The sequence below is a fragment of the Xenopus laevis genome, chromosome 9_10S (assembly GCF_017654675.1).
Source record: "Xenopus laevis strain J_2021 chromosome 9_10S, Xenopus_laevis_v10.1, whole genome shotgun sequence".
Classification (NCBI taxonomy): Eukaryota; Metazoa; Chordata; class Amphibia; order Anura; family Pipidae; genus Xenopus; species Xenopus laevis.
This window is the reverse complement of record NC_054388.1, coordinates 65,594,193-65,607,457: the sequence shown is the minus strand read 5'-3', so window position 1 is coordinate 65,607,457 and position 13,265 is coordinate 65,594,193. Positions and strand designations below refer to the sequence as shown.

The 13,265-nt window shown below is 40.5% G+C and overlaps 1 protein-coding gene across 1 annotated transcript in view; it reads left to right on the top strand.

Moving 5' to 3' along the window:
• The window catches only part of stk39.S (serine/threonine kinase 39 S homeolog), a 166,500-nt gene that overhangs the window by 36,986 nt on the left and 116,249 nt on the right, over positions 1-13,265 (top strand). The window contains exons 4-5 of the mRNA XM_018238844.2: positions 6,957-7,098; positions 10,685-10,740. Coding sequence (XP_018094333.2) covers positions 6,957-7,098; positions 10,685-10,740 — 198 coding nt within the window. The remainder of the gene's footprint in view (positions 1-6,956; positions 7,099-10,684; positions 10,741-13,265) is intronic.

Genomic DNA, 13,265 nt, shown 5'->3' with positions numbered 1-13,265 from the left:
ATCAGAAGACAAAATGGGACTTGGATACCCAAATGTCCACACACAGTCAGATTTTTATCAGTTAGTGTTACCAACTAGTGATGTGGGGGCTGGGGATTTCCTGACCTGCACTCACCCTAACCTTAACCCATGCCCAACCCAGCCCAAGTTTGAAAAGCCACTTTAAAGGAACAGTAACTCCAAAAAAAATATAATATACCATAACTGTCCCGTTTTCTCTGGGACAGTCCCGATTTCGACAGCTCATCCACTGTCCCATGTTTTTTACTGAAATGTCCAGAGTTTCTCTTTGATCTCCTGCACTGACACCAGTAAAGATACAAAGTTTCTGAAACTTAATTAAAATAAGAGCCTAGAACAATGTGCAGCTGCACTTTTTTACTTTTTTAACAATTTAAAATAAGCAAAGAAACAATTGTAACAATTTAAGATTAGCAGGTCTCTTGAGGAAACTGTGGCTCACAGCATAAAGGGCAATTTCAGCTTCATTAGCAAAACTGTTATAACATATAAAACATTGAACTAAAATTCCCATAAATGTGTTCAAACTCTCATAACCTGCCAAATGTTATAAAATGGACATGGTAATTAAGGGGCTGTTGCCATAAAGTGGTTGTTGTCCCTCTTTTTGTTTTTCAAATGTTGGGAGGTATGATAAACTGTTGCCCTGCACCGGTAAAATTGATGTGTTTGCTTCAGAAACACAACTATAGTTTATAGAAACAAGCTGCTATGTGGCCATGGGGGCAACCATTCAAGCACAGGGTACACAATAGATAGCAGATAAATTCTGAAAAATCCCATTGTATACTGCAGAGCTTATCTGTTATAAGCTGTGTATCCAGTGCATTTTCAGCTTTGAGTGCCTTCCCCCATGGCTTTTTGAAGAAAACACACCAATTGTACCAGTGCAGGGCAATAGGACATTATATTTTCATTACTGAACAACACTTTCATTTTTGGTGTTACTGTGTCTTTAGGACTTCATCCTATTATCTGACATCAGAGGGATGGAATCCAAATCCTAATGCCTTTCCACAGCCCCCCTAGTTTTCTGCATAAGTTACTGATAAATGTAATTATAGATGCAAGAAAAGGATTTGACAGATTAAAGGGATACTGTCATGGGAAAAACATTTTTTTTCAAAATATTCAGCAGCAGTTACTCGAGCAGTAACTCGAGCAGTTAATAGTGCTGCTCCAGCAGAATTCTGCACTGAAATCCATTTCTCAAAAGAGCAAACAGATTATTTTATATTCAATTTTGAAATCTGACATGGGGCTAGACATATTTAAAATTTAGTCTTACCTGAAATTTTCATTTTCTTTAGTCCAAAGGCAGCACACAAATGAGTATTACTTCTGCTCCTTCTCCTGGTAGGACAGAAAAAAGATCAAACCAATTAAGCGCCTATATACACACCTCCCCCAACACCACTTCCCCTATGTTTATTTCCAAGCCAAAACAAGACGGCACACACATATATGCTTCAAATGTTTTATTTTAGGGTGGGAATTATTGTGCTGCCTTTGGACTAAAGAAAATGAAAATTTCAGGTAAGACTAAATTTAAAATTTTCCTTTACGTCCTTCAGGCAGCACACAAATGAGACTTAGCAAGCTACATTTATAAGGGAGGGGAAAATGCCCGGATAGCCGACTCCAATATTCTGCTGCCAAAGACTGCATCTTGAGTGGCTGCTATATCCAGCTTATAGAACTTTGAAAAGGTATGCAGACTTGACCAAGTTGCGGCTCTACAAATCTCTCCTACATCTACAAGGGATCTCTCAGCCCAAGAAGTTGAAACTGCCCTTGTAGAATGCGCCTTCACTTTTGGAATGAATTCTTTCCCAGCCAATTCATATGATACAGCAATTGCCCTCTTCACCCAAACAGCAATTGTAGCTTTTGACGCTTTTAATCCTTTCCTCTTCCCAGAAAAGGATACAAACAGGTTCTCTGACTGCCTCGTCTCCTTAGATCTTTCTATATACATCTGGAGACATCTGTGCACGTCCAAACAACGTAATTTATCTTCCAATGGTTCCTCCGTCAAGCTAAGAAAGGAAGGCAGAATAATTTGAGCATTCAGGTTACTACAAGACTGAACTTTTGGAGCAAACCCTGGTAAGGTCTTGAGCAAAACTTTTTCCAGGAAAAACATGGTATATGGAGGAAATGCAGATAAGGCCTGAAGTTCTCCAATTCTCCTTGCTGACGTTATGGCGACTAGAAAGGCTGTCTTCCAAGACAGATGCTTCATTGAGACTGAATCCCAGGGTTCAAAAGGACTTTCACAAAGAGCTGCCAGCACAATATTCAGATCCCAAGGAGGTACTAATACCGACAGCATAGGCCTCAGGTTCCTTGCCGCCTTAATAAAACGTCTCACCAAGGGAAACGAAGAAATATTCCTGTGTAACATTGCTGACAATGCCGAAATGTGTACTTTCAAAGTATTCGGACTCAATCCTTTATCGAACCCTTCTTGTAGAAACTGTAAAATCTCAGCTGTAGAACATTCTCTTGGACTGCAACCTTTCTTAACACACCATTCTTGAAATATCTTCCAGACTCTTTTGTAGACTTTGGAAGTAGATAATTTTCTTGAAGCAAGAAGTGTATGGATCACTTCCTCAGACAACCCTTGATCTAGTAGCATCTCCTCGTCAGGTCCCATGCTGTGAGATTCCACCAGGCTGGATCCTGATGTTTCAAGTGACCTTGGAGCAAAAGATCTTCCCTGAGAGGAAGCCTCCAAAACTGGCCCTTGGACAGGCTCATAAGATCCGAGAACCAAGCCCTCCTTGGCCAGAAGGGAGCAATTACAATCACTGATGCCTTCTCCTGCCTGATCTTCTGGAGAACCCTCTGAATCATTGGCAGGGGAGGAAATATATATGCTAGTTTGTATGACCAAGGAATTGTCATGGCATCCAAGTGAGTGGGCTCGTCCATCCTCCTTAGAGAACAAAATTCCAGAACCTTTCTGTTCACATGTGACGTCATCAGATCTATCTGAGGCAAGCCCCATTTCTTCACCACTTGATCGAAAACTTGGGGATGTAATTCCCACTCTCCTTGATCCAGAATATTCCTGCTCAATGAGTCTGCTAGAACGTTGTTCACCCCCTTTATGTGAACCGCCCTCAGCAAGGGAATATGAAGCTCCGCCCATAGCATAATTCTCCGACACTCCCTGATCAGCAGTGGAGACCTGGTCCCTCCTTGACGATTCAAGTAAGTCACAGCCACCATATTGTCTGACTGAATCATTACATCTCTGTGCTCCACTAGATGTCTGAATTTCAACAGGGCCAGCCTCACCGCTCTCAACTCTCTGAAGTTGGAAGACTGTCTCCTTTCCCAATCTGACCATTTGCCTTGTGTAACATGATCTGCCAGATGAGCACCCCATCCCCACATTGATGCATCTGTGGTTATGAGAATAAACCGTGGAGGATTGATGGATCTCCCTTGAGATAGAACATGTGGACGCATCCACCATCCCAACCTCTTCTTCAGAAGAGCAGACACTTTGAACTTCTTGCCCAAAGAATTCTTGTCTCTGTTCCAATGATGTAGAACTTCTTGTTGGAGAGGACGCATATGAACTTTCGCCCAGGGAACAGCCTCTATTGTCGAAGTCATCAAACCCAACACTCTCATCGCTTCGCGAATGGATACTGATTGACTTCGTCTGAGATTCTTCACTGCTGCCACCAGTGTTAATCTCTTCGTCTGAGGAAGAAATAATTTCATTTTCTTTGAGTCCAATAACAGACCCAAGAACTTTACACAAGTGGAAAGTTGCAAGTTGGACTTTTTTTCGTTTAAAATCCAACCATGAGACATCAAGGTCGAGATTGCTATCTCCCGATGCAGATACATTTGATGTTGAGAAGAGGCCTTGAGGAACCAATCGTCCAGATATGGAACCACGAACAGACCCTGTTGTCTGAGAAGGGCTGCTATAACCACTATGACTTTCGTAAAAACCCTTGGGGCTGACGTAATTCCAAACGGGAGGGCTTTGAATTGTAGATGAAAAAGCGTGGAACCCAGAAAGACAGCTATTCTCAGAAACTTCCTGCTGGCTGGATGAATTGGAATGTGTAAATACGCATCCTTCAGATCCAAGGTTATCATCACATCTTCCTTCTGCAAGATGTTGATCGCGGACCTTATAGATTCCATCCTGAACTTCTCCTTCTTTATGAACAAATTTAGAAATTTTAAATCTATCACCAGACGAAAACGTCAATCTGCTTTTGGAACCAAAAATATATGAGAATATACTCCCTTCTGATGTTCCAGAACTGGGACCGATCAACATCTTGCAGAAGGAAGATGTGATGATAACCTTGGATCTGAAGGATGCGTATTTACACATTCCAATTCATCCAGCCAGCAGGAAGTTTCTGAGAATAGCTGTCTTTCTGGGTTCCACGCTTTTTCATCTACAATTCAAAGCCCTCCCGTTTGGAATTACGTCAGCCCCAAGGGTTTTTACGAAAGTCATAGTGGTTATAGCAGCCCTTCTCAGACAACAGGGTCTGTTCGTGGTTCCATATCTGGACGATTGGTTCCTCAAGGCCTCTTCTCAACATCAAATGTATCTGCAAATGTATATTGTCCACCAGTGAGAAAATTCTGTGTGAATCAGAAAAGTTTAAATCCAGAAAAGCAAAAAGCCTTGGAGTCGGCAATTTGGGAATTTATCGACAAAAAGGTTGTGGAGCCCACAACCTTTTTGTCGATAAATTCCCAAATTGCCGACTCCAAGGCTTTTTGCTTTTCTGGATTTAAACTTTTCTGATTCACACAGAATTTTCTCACTGGTGGACAATTGAAAGGAATGAAGTATCCTTCCTTTATAATTTTTAGAACCCAAGAATCTCTTGTCGTTCTTTCCCAAACTGGAAGAAAAAAGGCCAATCTGCCTCCCACTTCTTCCTGCCTTCTGGCGTCAGAAGCCCGCTGACTTAAAAGCGGAAGCATCCTTCTTTTGTCCCCTTTCCCTAGGGGGAACTTTTCCACCAAAAAATCTTCCTCTATCTCTGAATTCTCTGCCTCCATCTCGGTCTCTGAAGCACCTTCTGTAAGAACTTGATCGAGAAGGCGATTTCTTTGAGTAACCTCGAAAATTCTGCCTTCTCCGAGACTTAGGTCTATCTTGAGGAAGAGTTTTCTCCTTTCCTGTGGTAAGATTGTCCAACAACTTATCCAAGGAGGAACCAAACAATCTGCCTGGCTCAAAGGGCATCGCAATTAGGGCATTCTTTGAAGCTAGGTCCGCCGACCAGGCCTTCAACCACAGTGCTCTCCTACCAACTGTAGACAGGGCCATAGTCCTAGCCCCCAGCTTCACTGAATCAATTGCAACATCACAAAGGAAATCAGTTGCCAATTTAATAGGATACAGCATATCCAAAATATCGTCTCTTGACGTCCCTGCATCAATCTCCTCTTCCAAAGAATTCACCCAGAACTTTAGAGATCTAGACACAGATACTGCAGCTAGTGATGGTTTACATATACTGGCCCCTGCAAAATAAGATCTTCTCAGGGCACATTCAGCTCTACGATCCAAAGGATCCTTGATAGCCGATTCTTCCACAGGAATAGTAGTACGCCTGGATAATCTAGCTATCGGAACATCCACCTTTGGAGGATCCTCCCATTGCTGTATTTCTTTAGAATCCACAGGAAACATAGATTTAAATCTTTTAGACTCATTAGGCTTCTTTCCTGGATTCTGCCATTCCACCTCCATCAAATGCTTTATGGATGGGTGAAACGGAAACTCTGCAGATTTTTTCTCTGAAAAATATAATAAATCCTGCTTGCCTGCTTCGGACGGGTCAGCACTTTTGACCCCTATAACCTTCTTTACTTCCTTAATCAGTTTAGGAATTTTATCAACTGGAAACAAAAAGAATTCATCTTTTGATCTCAATTGTACTGAGGAAGAGATTGATGACGCCTCAGAATGAGAATCTTCTGAATCTGAGCTTTCCACATGATCAACTCTCCTCTTAGCCTTCCTGGGCATAGGGGTAGAACTCCCAGATGCTCTTACTTCATCAAAGGCCTTTGATAGCATACCCTTGAAACATGATATAAACCCATCTGGGTTATTTTCAGCCGGGCTTATCCTAGCACAGTTATCACATAAGGGCTCAGCACAATCCTGAGGTAGGGGCTGTTCACATCCTGCACACAAAGTATGTTTTGATTTCCTCTTCCTTTTCCCACAAACTGACATCTGGGAGTATTAATCCAGTGATTCCAGTGTAATATAATGACCCCAAAATGACACAATAATCTCTGTATGTAAGATATCAGGATTCTCATTGGTTGATCCTCTTCCATCTGTAAATTAAGTTTTTGGTCAGTTGAATTCTCATTGGTGAATTGTTTTCCATGTGTAAATTTGTTTTGTTTTCTCAACTTTTATAGAGAACTAGGGGTCACAGTGGGACACCTTTTGGTTGGGTTTAGTGTCCCTTTAAAAAGACTGCACTGCACTGCTCAACCACACTTAACACAGTGGTTGCTGGACAACAAACCCCGGTATACTTTAACAGATTATCAAGGTTAAGGCATGTTGGGATCTGTAGTCCAAAACATTAGGGTTGTATTCTTAAAAATGCTCAATAAAATTTCCCCCAGTTTCCAGTGTTTAGTGTTCCTTTAAAGAGTTTTATGTGCTGTTGCTGGACAATGGTTTCCTCCAATAACGAGTAGTTATATGTTAGTTAGGATCAAGTACAAGGTACTGTTACAGAGAAAAAGAAAATATTTTTAAGTCTATGGGTGATGACCTTCCCCTAATTCTGAGCATTCTGGATAAACTGGGTTTCCAGGTAATGGATCCCATACCTGTATAGCTACTGTATATTGCACTGTATATACTGTATTCACCAGACTGACACTTTGTTTAAATACAGGTTCTATGCTGGATATTATAAAACATGTAGTAGGCAGGGGAGAGCATAAGAATGGAGTTCTGGAAGAGCCAATCATTGCATCGATTCTTAAAGAAGTGTTGGAAGGTCTAGATTACCTGCACCGGAATGGACAGATTCACAGGTGGGACGCTATGCAATTACCTTATACTGTACATGGTTAAAAAAGATAAATCATTTCACGTTTCTAAGTTGATTCTCTGCGTAAAAAATTCTGCTCAAAAAGTGGTGTGTGCTGCTGTGGTTTGGGTTACCCTTTGCATATTGTAAATAAGTAGATACAGTATATTCTATAGGATGGATAAACTTTGACCCCCCATGTGTTTGTAATGTTTTTGTACACTTCTACCCCAGTGTGTTATGTTTTGCTACCGTGTTCTTCTCTGTTTCCACTAGTCCTTTGTTGAGGGATAACTCTGCCAGTCTCTTATTTAAACCAATATTTGACACCGGGGTTGCCAAACAAATTACCACCAACCAATGTTAACTTTGTGATTCTTTATAAAAACTGCCCTCATAGTTACATTGTTAGTTACATAGTTAAATCGGGTTGAAAAAATACAAAGTCCATCAAGTCCAACCCCTCCAAATGAAAACCCAGCATCCATACACACACCCCTCCCTACTTTCGCATAAATTATATATACCCATATCTATACTAACTATAGAGTTTAGTATTACAATAGTGTTTGATTTTATGTCTGTCCAAAAAATCATCCAAGCCATTCTTAAAGGAATTAACTGAATCAGCCATCACAACATCACCCAGCAGTGCATTCCACAACCTCACTCTCCTGACTGTGAAGAACCACCTACGTTGCTTCAAATGAAAGTTCTTTTCTTCTAGTCTAAAGGGGTGGCCTCTGGTACGGTGATCCACTTTATGGGTAAAAAGGTCCCCTACTATTTGTCTATAATGTCCTCTAATGTACTTGTAAAGTGTAATCATGTCCCCTCGCAAGCACCTTTTTTCCAGAGAAAACAACCCCAACCGTGACAGTCTCCCCTCATAATTTAAGTCTTCCATCCTTCTAACCAATTTAGTTGCACTTAGTCTCTGCACTCTCTCCAGCTCATTTATATCCCTCTTAAGGACTGGAGTCCAAAACTGCACTGCATACTCCAGATGAGGCCTCACCAGGGACCTATAAAGAGGCATAATTATGTTTTCATCCCTTGAGTTAATGCCCTTTTTTATGCAAGACAGAACTTTATTTGCTTTAGTAGCAACAGAATGACACTGCCCAGAATTAGACAACTTGTTATCTACAAAAACCCCTAGATCCTTCTCATTTAAGGGAACTCCCAATACACTGGAAAATTAGCGAGTTGCTCTCGCACACCCTGGCCCTCAATTGAAGATAATCCCTGGTGCACAGCAATGGCGGAATCGGCGTCCCACCTTGAAATGACGGATCCAAAGAAAATTCACTGGTAACCCCCTTTATCAAGCATGCTTGATAAAGGGGGTTACCCCGAAACGTTGCATGCTGCAAACCATTTAATAAATTAGCAAGGGTTTACTCTGCTAGCTGTACCTGTGTGCCAGTGAATTTTCTTTGGAACTCCCAATACACTGCCATTTAGTGTATAACTTGCATTTATATTATTTTTGCCAAAGTGCATAACCTTGCATTTATCAACATTGAACCTAATTTTCCAGTTTGCTGCCCAGTTTTCCAACTTACACAAATCACTCTGCAAAGTGGCAGCATCCTGCATGGAACCTATAGTTCTGCACAGTTTAGTATCATCTGCAAAAATAGAAACAGTACCTCCAGTTCATTATATTATATAAAAAGTGCAAGTGATCCTTCCTTCTCTCTCTTTGCACAAGGATCCTTTCTCATCAGTAGGTTTGTGAAGGTGCTGGCTCCAGGTCTAATCGTGGCATCCTGTTGGCACCATCCCAGTTGCAGGAATCAGGGTGTCAGTTGCTTTCCTCATATTCTGTGCTTCTCCAAATTCCGGTGCCAGATACACTTGTCTCCAGTCAAGGAGAATGAAAAATAAACATGCACTAAGTAATAAAGGGCAGTTTAGTAAGGCAGAGAATAAACAATTCATTAAAGCAAGACTGTAACTACCAGCCAGACTGGTCCTGTATGAAACTTGTGTTACATTTGCAGCCCTAATAATAATAATAATAATAAAGCAAAGATGTGTGCTGTTTTGGAGCCTTCATGTTGCTGCCAATTATACCATAATTCCAGGAAATGTCATGAGCTGAATTCCTGGGCTTCTCTTAAAACGCTTTCTTTTTTCCATCCTAAAGCTGCTGCCCTTGGCATAGGCCCTGGTAATAATGTAAATACAGCACATATAACATATGGTCCAACCTTCTTATGGCTAGTAAGGCTGCTTTTTTTATAGCAAACAGATCACTGCTGAATCCTGTGACCCACAAGAAATTAACAGCAAATTAATAAAAAAACCAAAGCAGGTCAAGTTATATCAGTTACTTAATGGCACTATCATAGTTTAGAGAGAAAAGTAACTGCTAACTTGCTACTGCAATTTTATTGTACTACTGTTATATTCCTCCTGTATGTGGCTCAGTAGAAGGTCTTTTGCTCTCTCACTGGTTGGAACCTGCAGTTATGTTTCCCTCCCCCAACCTTTCATGAAATTTTAGTAAAATATGTAATAAGTTCCATTTAGGCTTTTTCTGAGCATTACATGAATATAGTCTTTTTTCCCTCTCTTTAGCAAACACAAAATAATTTACATTCCTGTAAGTGGTTGGATACTGGACAGTCCCTCAGTGTATTTTCTGGAATTTCATTAGGCTTGAGACTTGATCCTATATGAATGTTAACTGCACAGGGTATAGTGGAAGTTAAAAGCGGCCTTGTGTGAATTGTGTGATTGATTGCTAAATGTGTCCTATAATATACAGTACATCTGCTTTTATTCTTCATGAAATGGTTCTTATTTTATAATTTTTAACTGTGTAGCCTGCGCAGTTCAGCACCCTGGACAGCACTTTTTGAAGAGGTCATAAACCTTAGATTGCAATGTTTCCCCATCCAAATGTTACTGGAATACAATTGCCAGCATAATTATCAAGGCTTGAAGCATGCTGGGAGCTGTAGTCCAACAACATCATCCAAAACAAAGAGCAGAGACCTGCAGCTATTTGCACAATGTCCCACACAGACACAGCGTACAAAGTACTTTTACTTTTCAGACTTACTCAGTTTGCTATGTGCTATGTCCAATAGGCCAAAATGAACAGCAGGTGGTGCTGTTGCTTCCAAATTCATTATGTTTGCAATAGCTTGAAGAAAAAAATTTTAAAAAGATTTCAATTGCAAAAAATGCTTACTCTGAGTAATTTTAATTTGTATTAAAATTATTTGTAATGAGGGAAAACATCCCTTTTACTCGGACAATTTAAAGATCACAAACTATTAGGACAAACTGCTTAGTGAAGCTTGGCTTTAAGGTTCACTTTCCCTTTAATTGTTGTAGTATTATTAGTAGCATGTATTTATAAAATGCCAACATATTCGGCAGCATTGTACAATCAATGTGTGTCCACATTAAACATAAAAAAAAACCAACAATAGCCAAAAATGCTTGTACGTATTAAGCCAATTCTCGAATAAATAAATGACTCATTATGTATTTGTGGTTCAGAAACCAGTTCTTCCCTTTTCCAGCAAGAGCTTGGTTTAAATGTAGCTGAATTTATCTTTTTATTGCAGGGACTTAAAAGCTGGTAATATCCTATTGGGAGAAGATGGATCAGTGCAGATAGCAGGTAATTTCATTTAATGCAGTTCATGTTGTCTTTATATTAATTTCCTGGTTTTCTTTACATACAGTTTATGTATTTTGACTGCGAGTATTGCATCCTGAGAGGTTAAAGGGAAACTAGAGCTATGCTTTTGGATTGAGAAAGCATGAAGATGCTTTTGGACTGAGACAATTCTAAATGTGCCCTGAAATATTGATTACATTATTTAATGTATTTTTCATGCACATTATTCAGTTTAAATAGGAACACTTTGTTTGCATTACACAGAGCATCAGCAATAACTTATTTTGAAAATGTTTAACCCTTGATGTGTTTAGATATATTTTCCTTTTGAATATTGTTCTCTTTATCACATGCTAAATGTCTAAAGGGACACAGTATTAACTTTCACCAGAAAAACTGTTTCTACCATCAGAGCCGATGCTGACAACCCTCCTATGTCAACTAACCCATAGCCAGAGCAGGGGTTTATGGTCTGTGTGGAACAGGGTATGGTATAATTGGAGCAAGGCATGGTCTAGAGCTGTGATCCCCAACCAGTGGTTTGTGAGCAACATGTTGCTGACCAACCCCTTGGATGATGCTCCCAGCGGCCTCAAGCACGTGCTTATTTTTGAATTCCTGGCATGGAGGCAATGTTTGGTTCCATTAAACCATGTGTACTACCAAACAGAGCCTCCTTGAGACTGCTAGGGGCTACCGAATAGCCAATCACAGTCCTTATTTTTCCCCACAGAAACTTTTTTTCATGCTTTTGTTGTTTTCCAACTCTTTTACAATTGAATGTGGCTCATGGGTAAAAAAGGTTGGGGACCCCTGATCTAGAGGAACGGGACAGGGGCACATTGGTATGGGGGACGTAGACATCAATGTACCCAGTTTTACAGAATAAAAGTAGGACCTGCAAGCCAGAAATTATGCTCAGAAGGTAGTTCGAACTATCTCTACTCAAGATAACCATAATCCAATAGATAGTCTTCTTCGTTCCAACACAGTAAAACCCTCCATATCCCTCGTATACAAAGTATGAGAATACAGTCATCAGGGAAGGAATTTGAAAGAGGAATAGGAAGGTGGACACACCAAATTCCAGAATTAACAAAAGACAAATTGTTGTCCTTACATGTTATATCGCTAATAAACAAAAGGAACACCAAGAGCCCCAATAGTGTAATATGTATTGGTAAGGGATAATGAAATAAGAGTAGATAACATATACTCACAAACCAAGGTTACCAATAGGCAACCACTGTAAAGGCAGGTGGGGAGATTGTCCTGACCCCACTCAGGATTAAGAAGTCGCTCTCTGTAGATAGAAAAAGGGTATCAACCCTCCACCCAGGGTGGACTTAGTATTGTATAAAAAGAACAGAGGCGCCAAAAGAATAAAAGGATATAAACGAGTTTAAAAACCAAAACTTGGTAATCAGAGTGATTACCAAGTTTTGGTTTTTAAACTCGTTTATATCCTTTTATTCTTTTGGCGCCTCTGTTCTTTTTATACAATGTTATATCGCTAGTACTTCTTTGCTCCAATCAATTCCAGAAAATGTTCCTTAAAATATTGCACAGGAGGTATTTCTCCCCAGAACTCAGAAAATAAGTAGGCTGGTCAGATTCAGACTGCTGCCCAAAATGCGGCAACCCATAATTTTAAAATTAGTCTACTAATCAATATATCGCCCACATCAACATGGGCAATATTTGGTAATAGGACAAACATTTTGAAAGCTGAAAGGAAACTGTCAGGGATTGTTTTAGCAGTCAGCGGAAAGGCTAAATTGAACTGCTGGACTTCAAATATACCTCCAACGTTGAATTTAGTGAAGTTAAAACTCAATACCATATGGACTGGCTAGAAGCTACCCTTAATAAGGAACGCCAGGTAGCAAATTTCTTCAACACCTGGATAAGATATGTTCACACACTGTCCCTTCAAAGACAGCAAGAAATAGCTTCAGTATTTAGATTTACTTCATGGTATATGTCAGAGGAACTGTCAGGTAGGCAGATAATATCAACTGGGAGTTAAGTTGGCCATACACGGGCCGATAAAAGCTGCCGACAGACCGTGTCGGCAGCTTATTGTCCCGTGTATGGGGCCCCACGACAGGCTTCACCGATCGAGATCTGGCCGAATGTCAGCCAGATCTTGATCGGATGGGACAGAAAATCCCGTCGGATCGCGGCCGCATCTATTCGTTGATGCGGTCCCGCAATCCGACCGCCCGTTTGGGCATTGTTAGGATCCGATCTTTGGGCCCTAGGGCCCACGATCGGATCAGCCGATATTGCCCACCTCAAGGTGGGCATATCGGTGGGATATCCGCTCGTTTGGCGACATCGCCAAACGAGCGGATCTCTCCATGTATGGGCACCTTTAGATAAAGAGACTGCAGATTTTGCAAGAGAACTGAATTGGATAATGTGAGAATTTGGGGGGACAGAGGGAAAGAGATACCCAATTGTGTAAATCTTGCCTTATAAAATACTCTGTCTTATATTGAAAATTAAACACGTTATGTTTT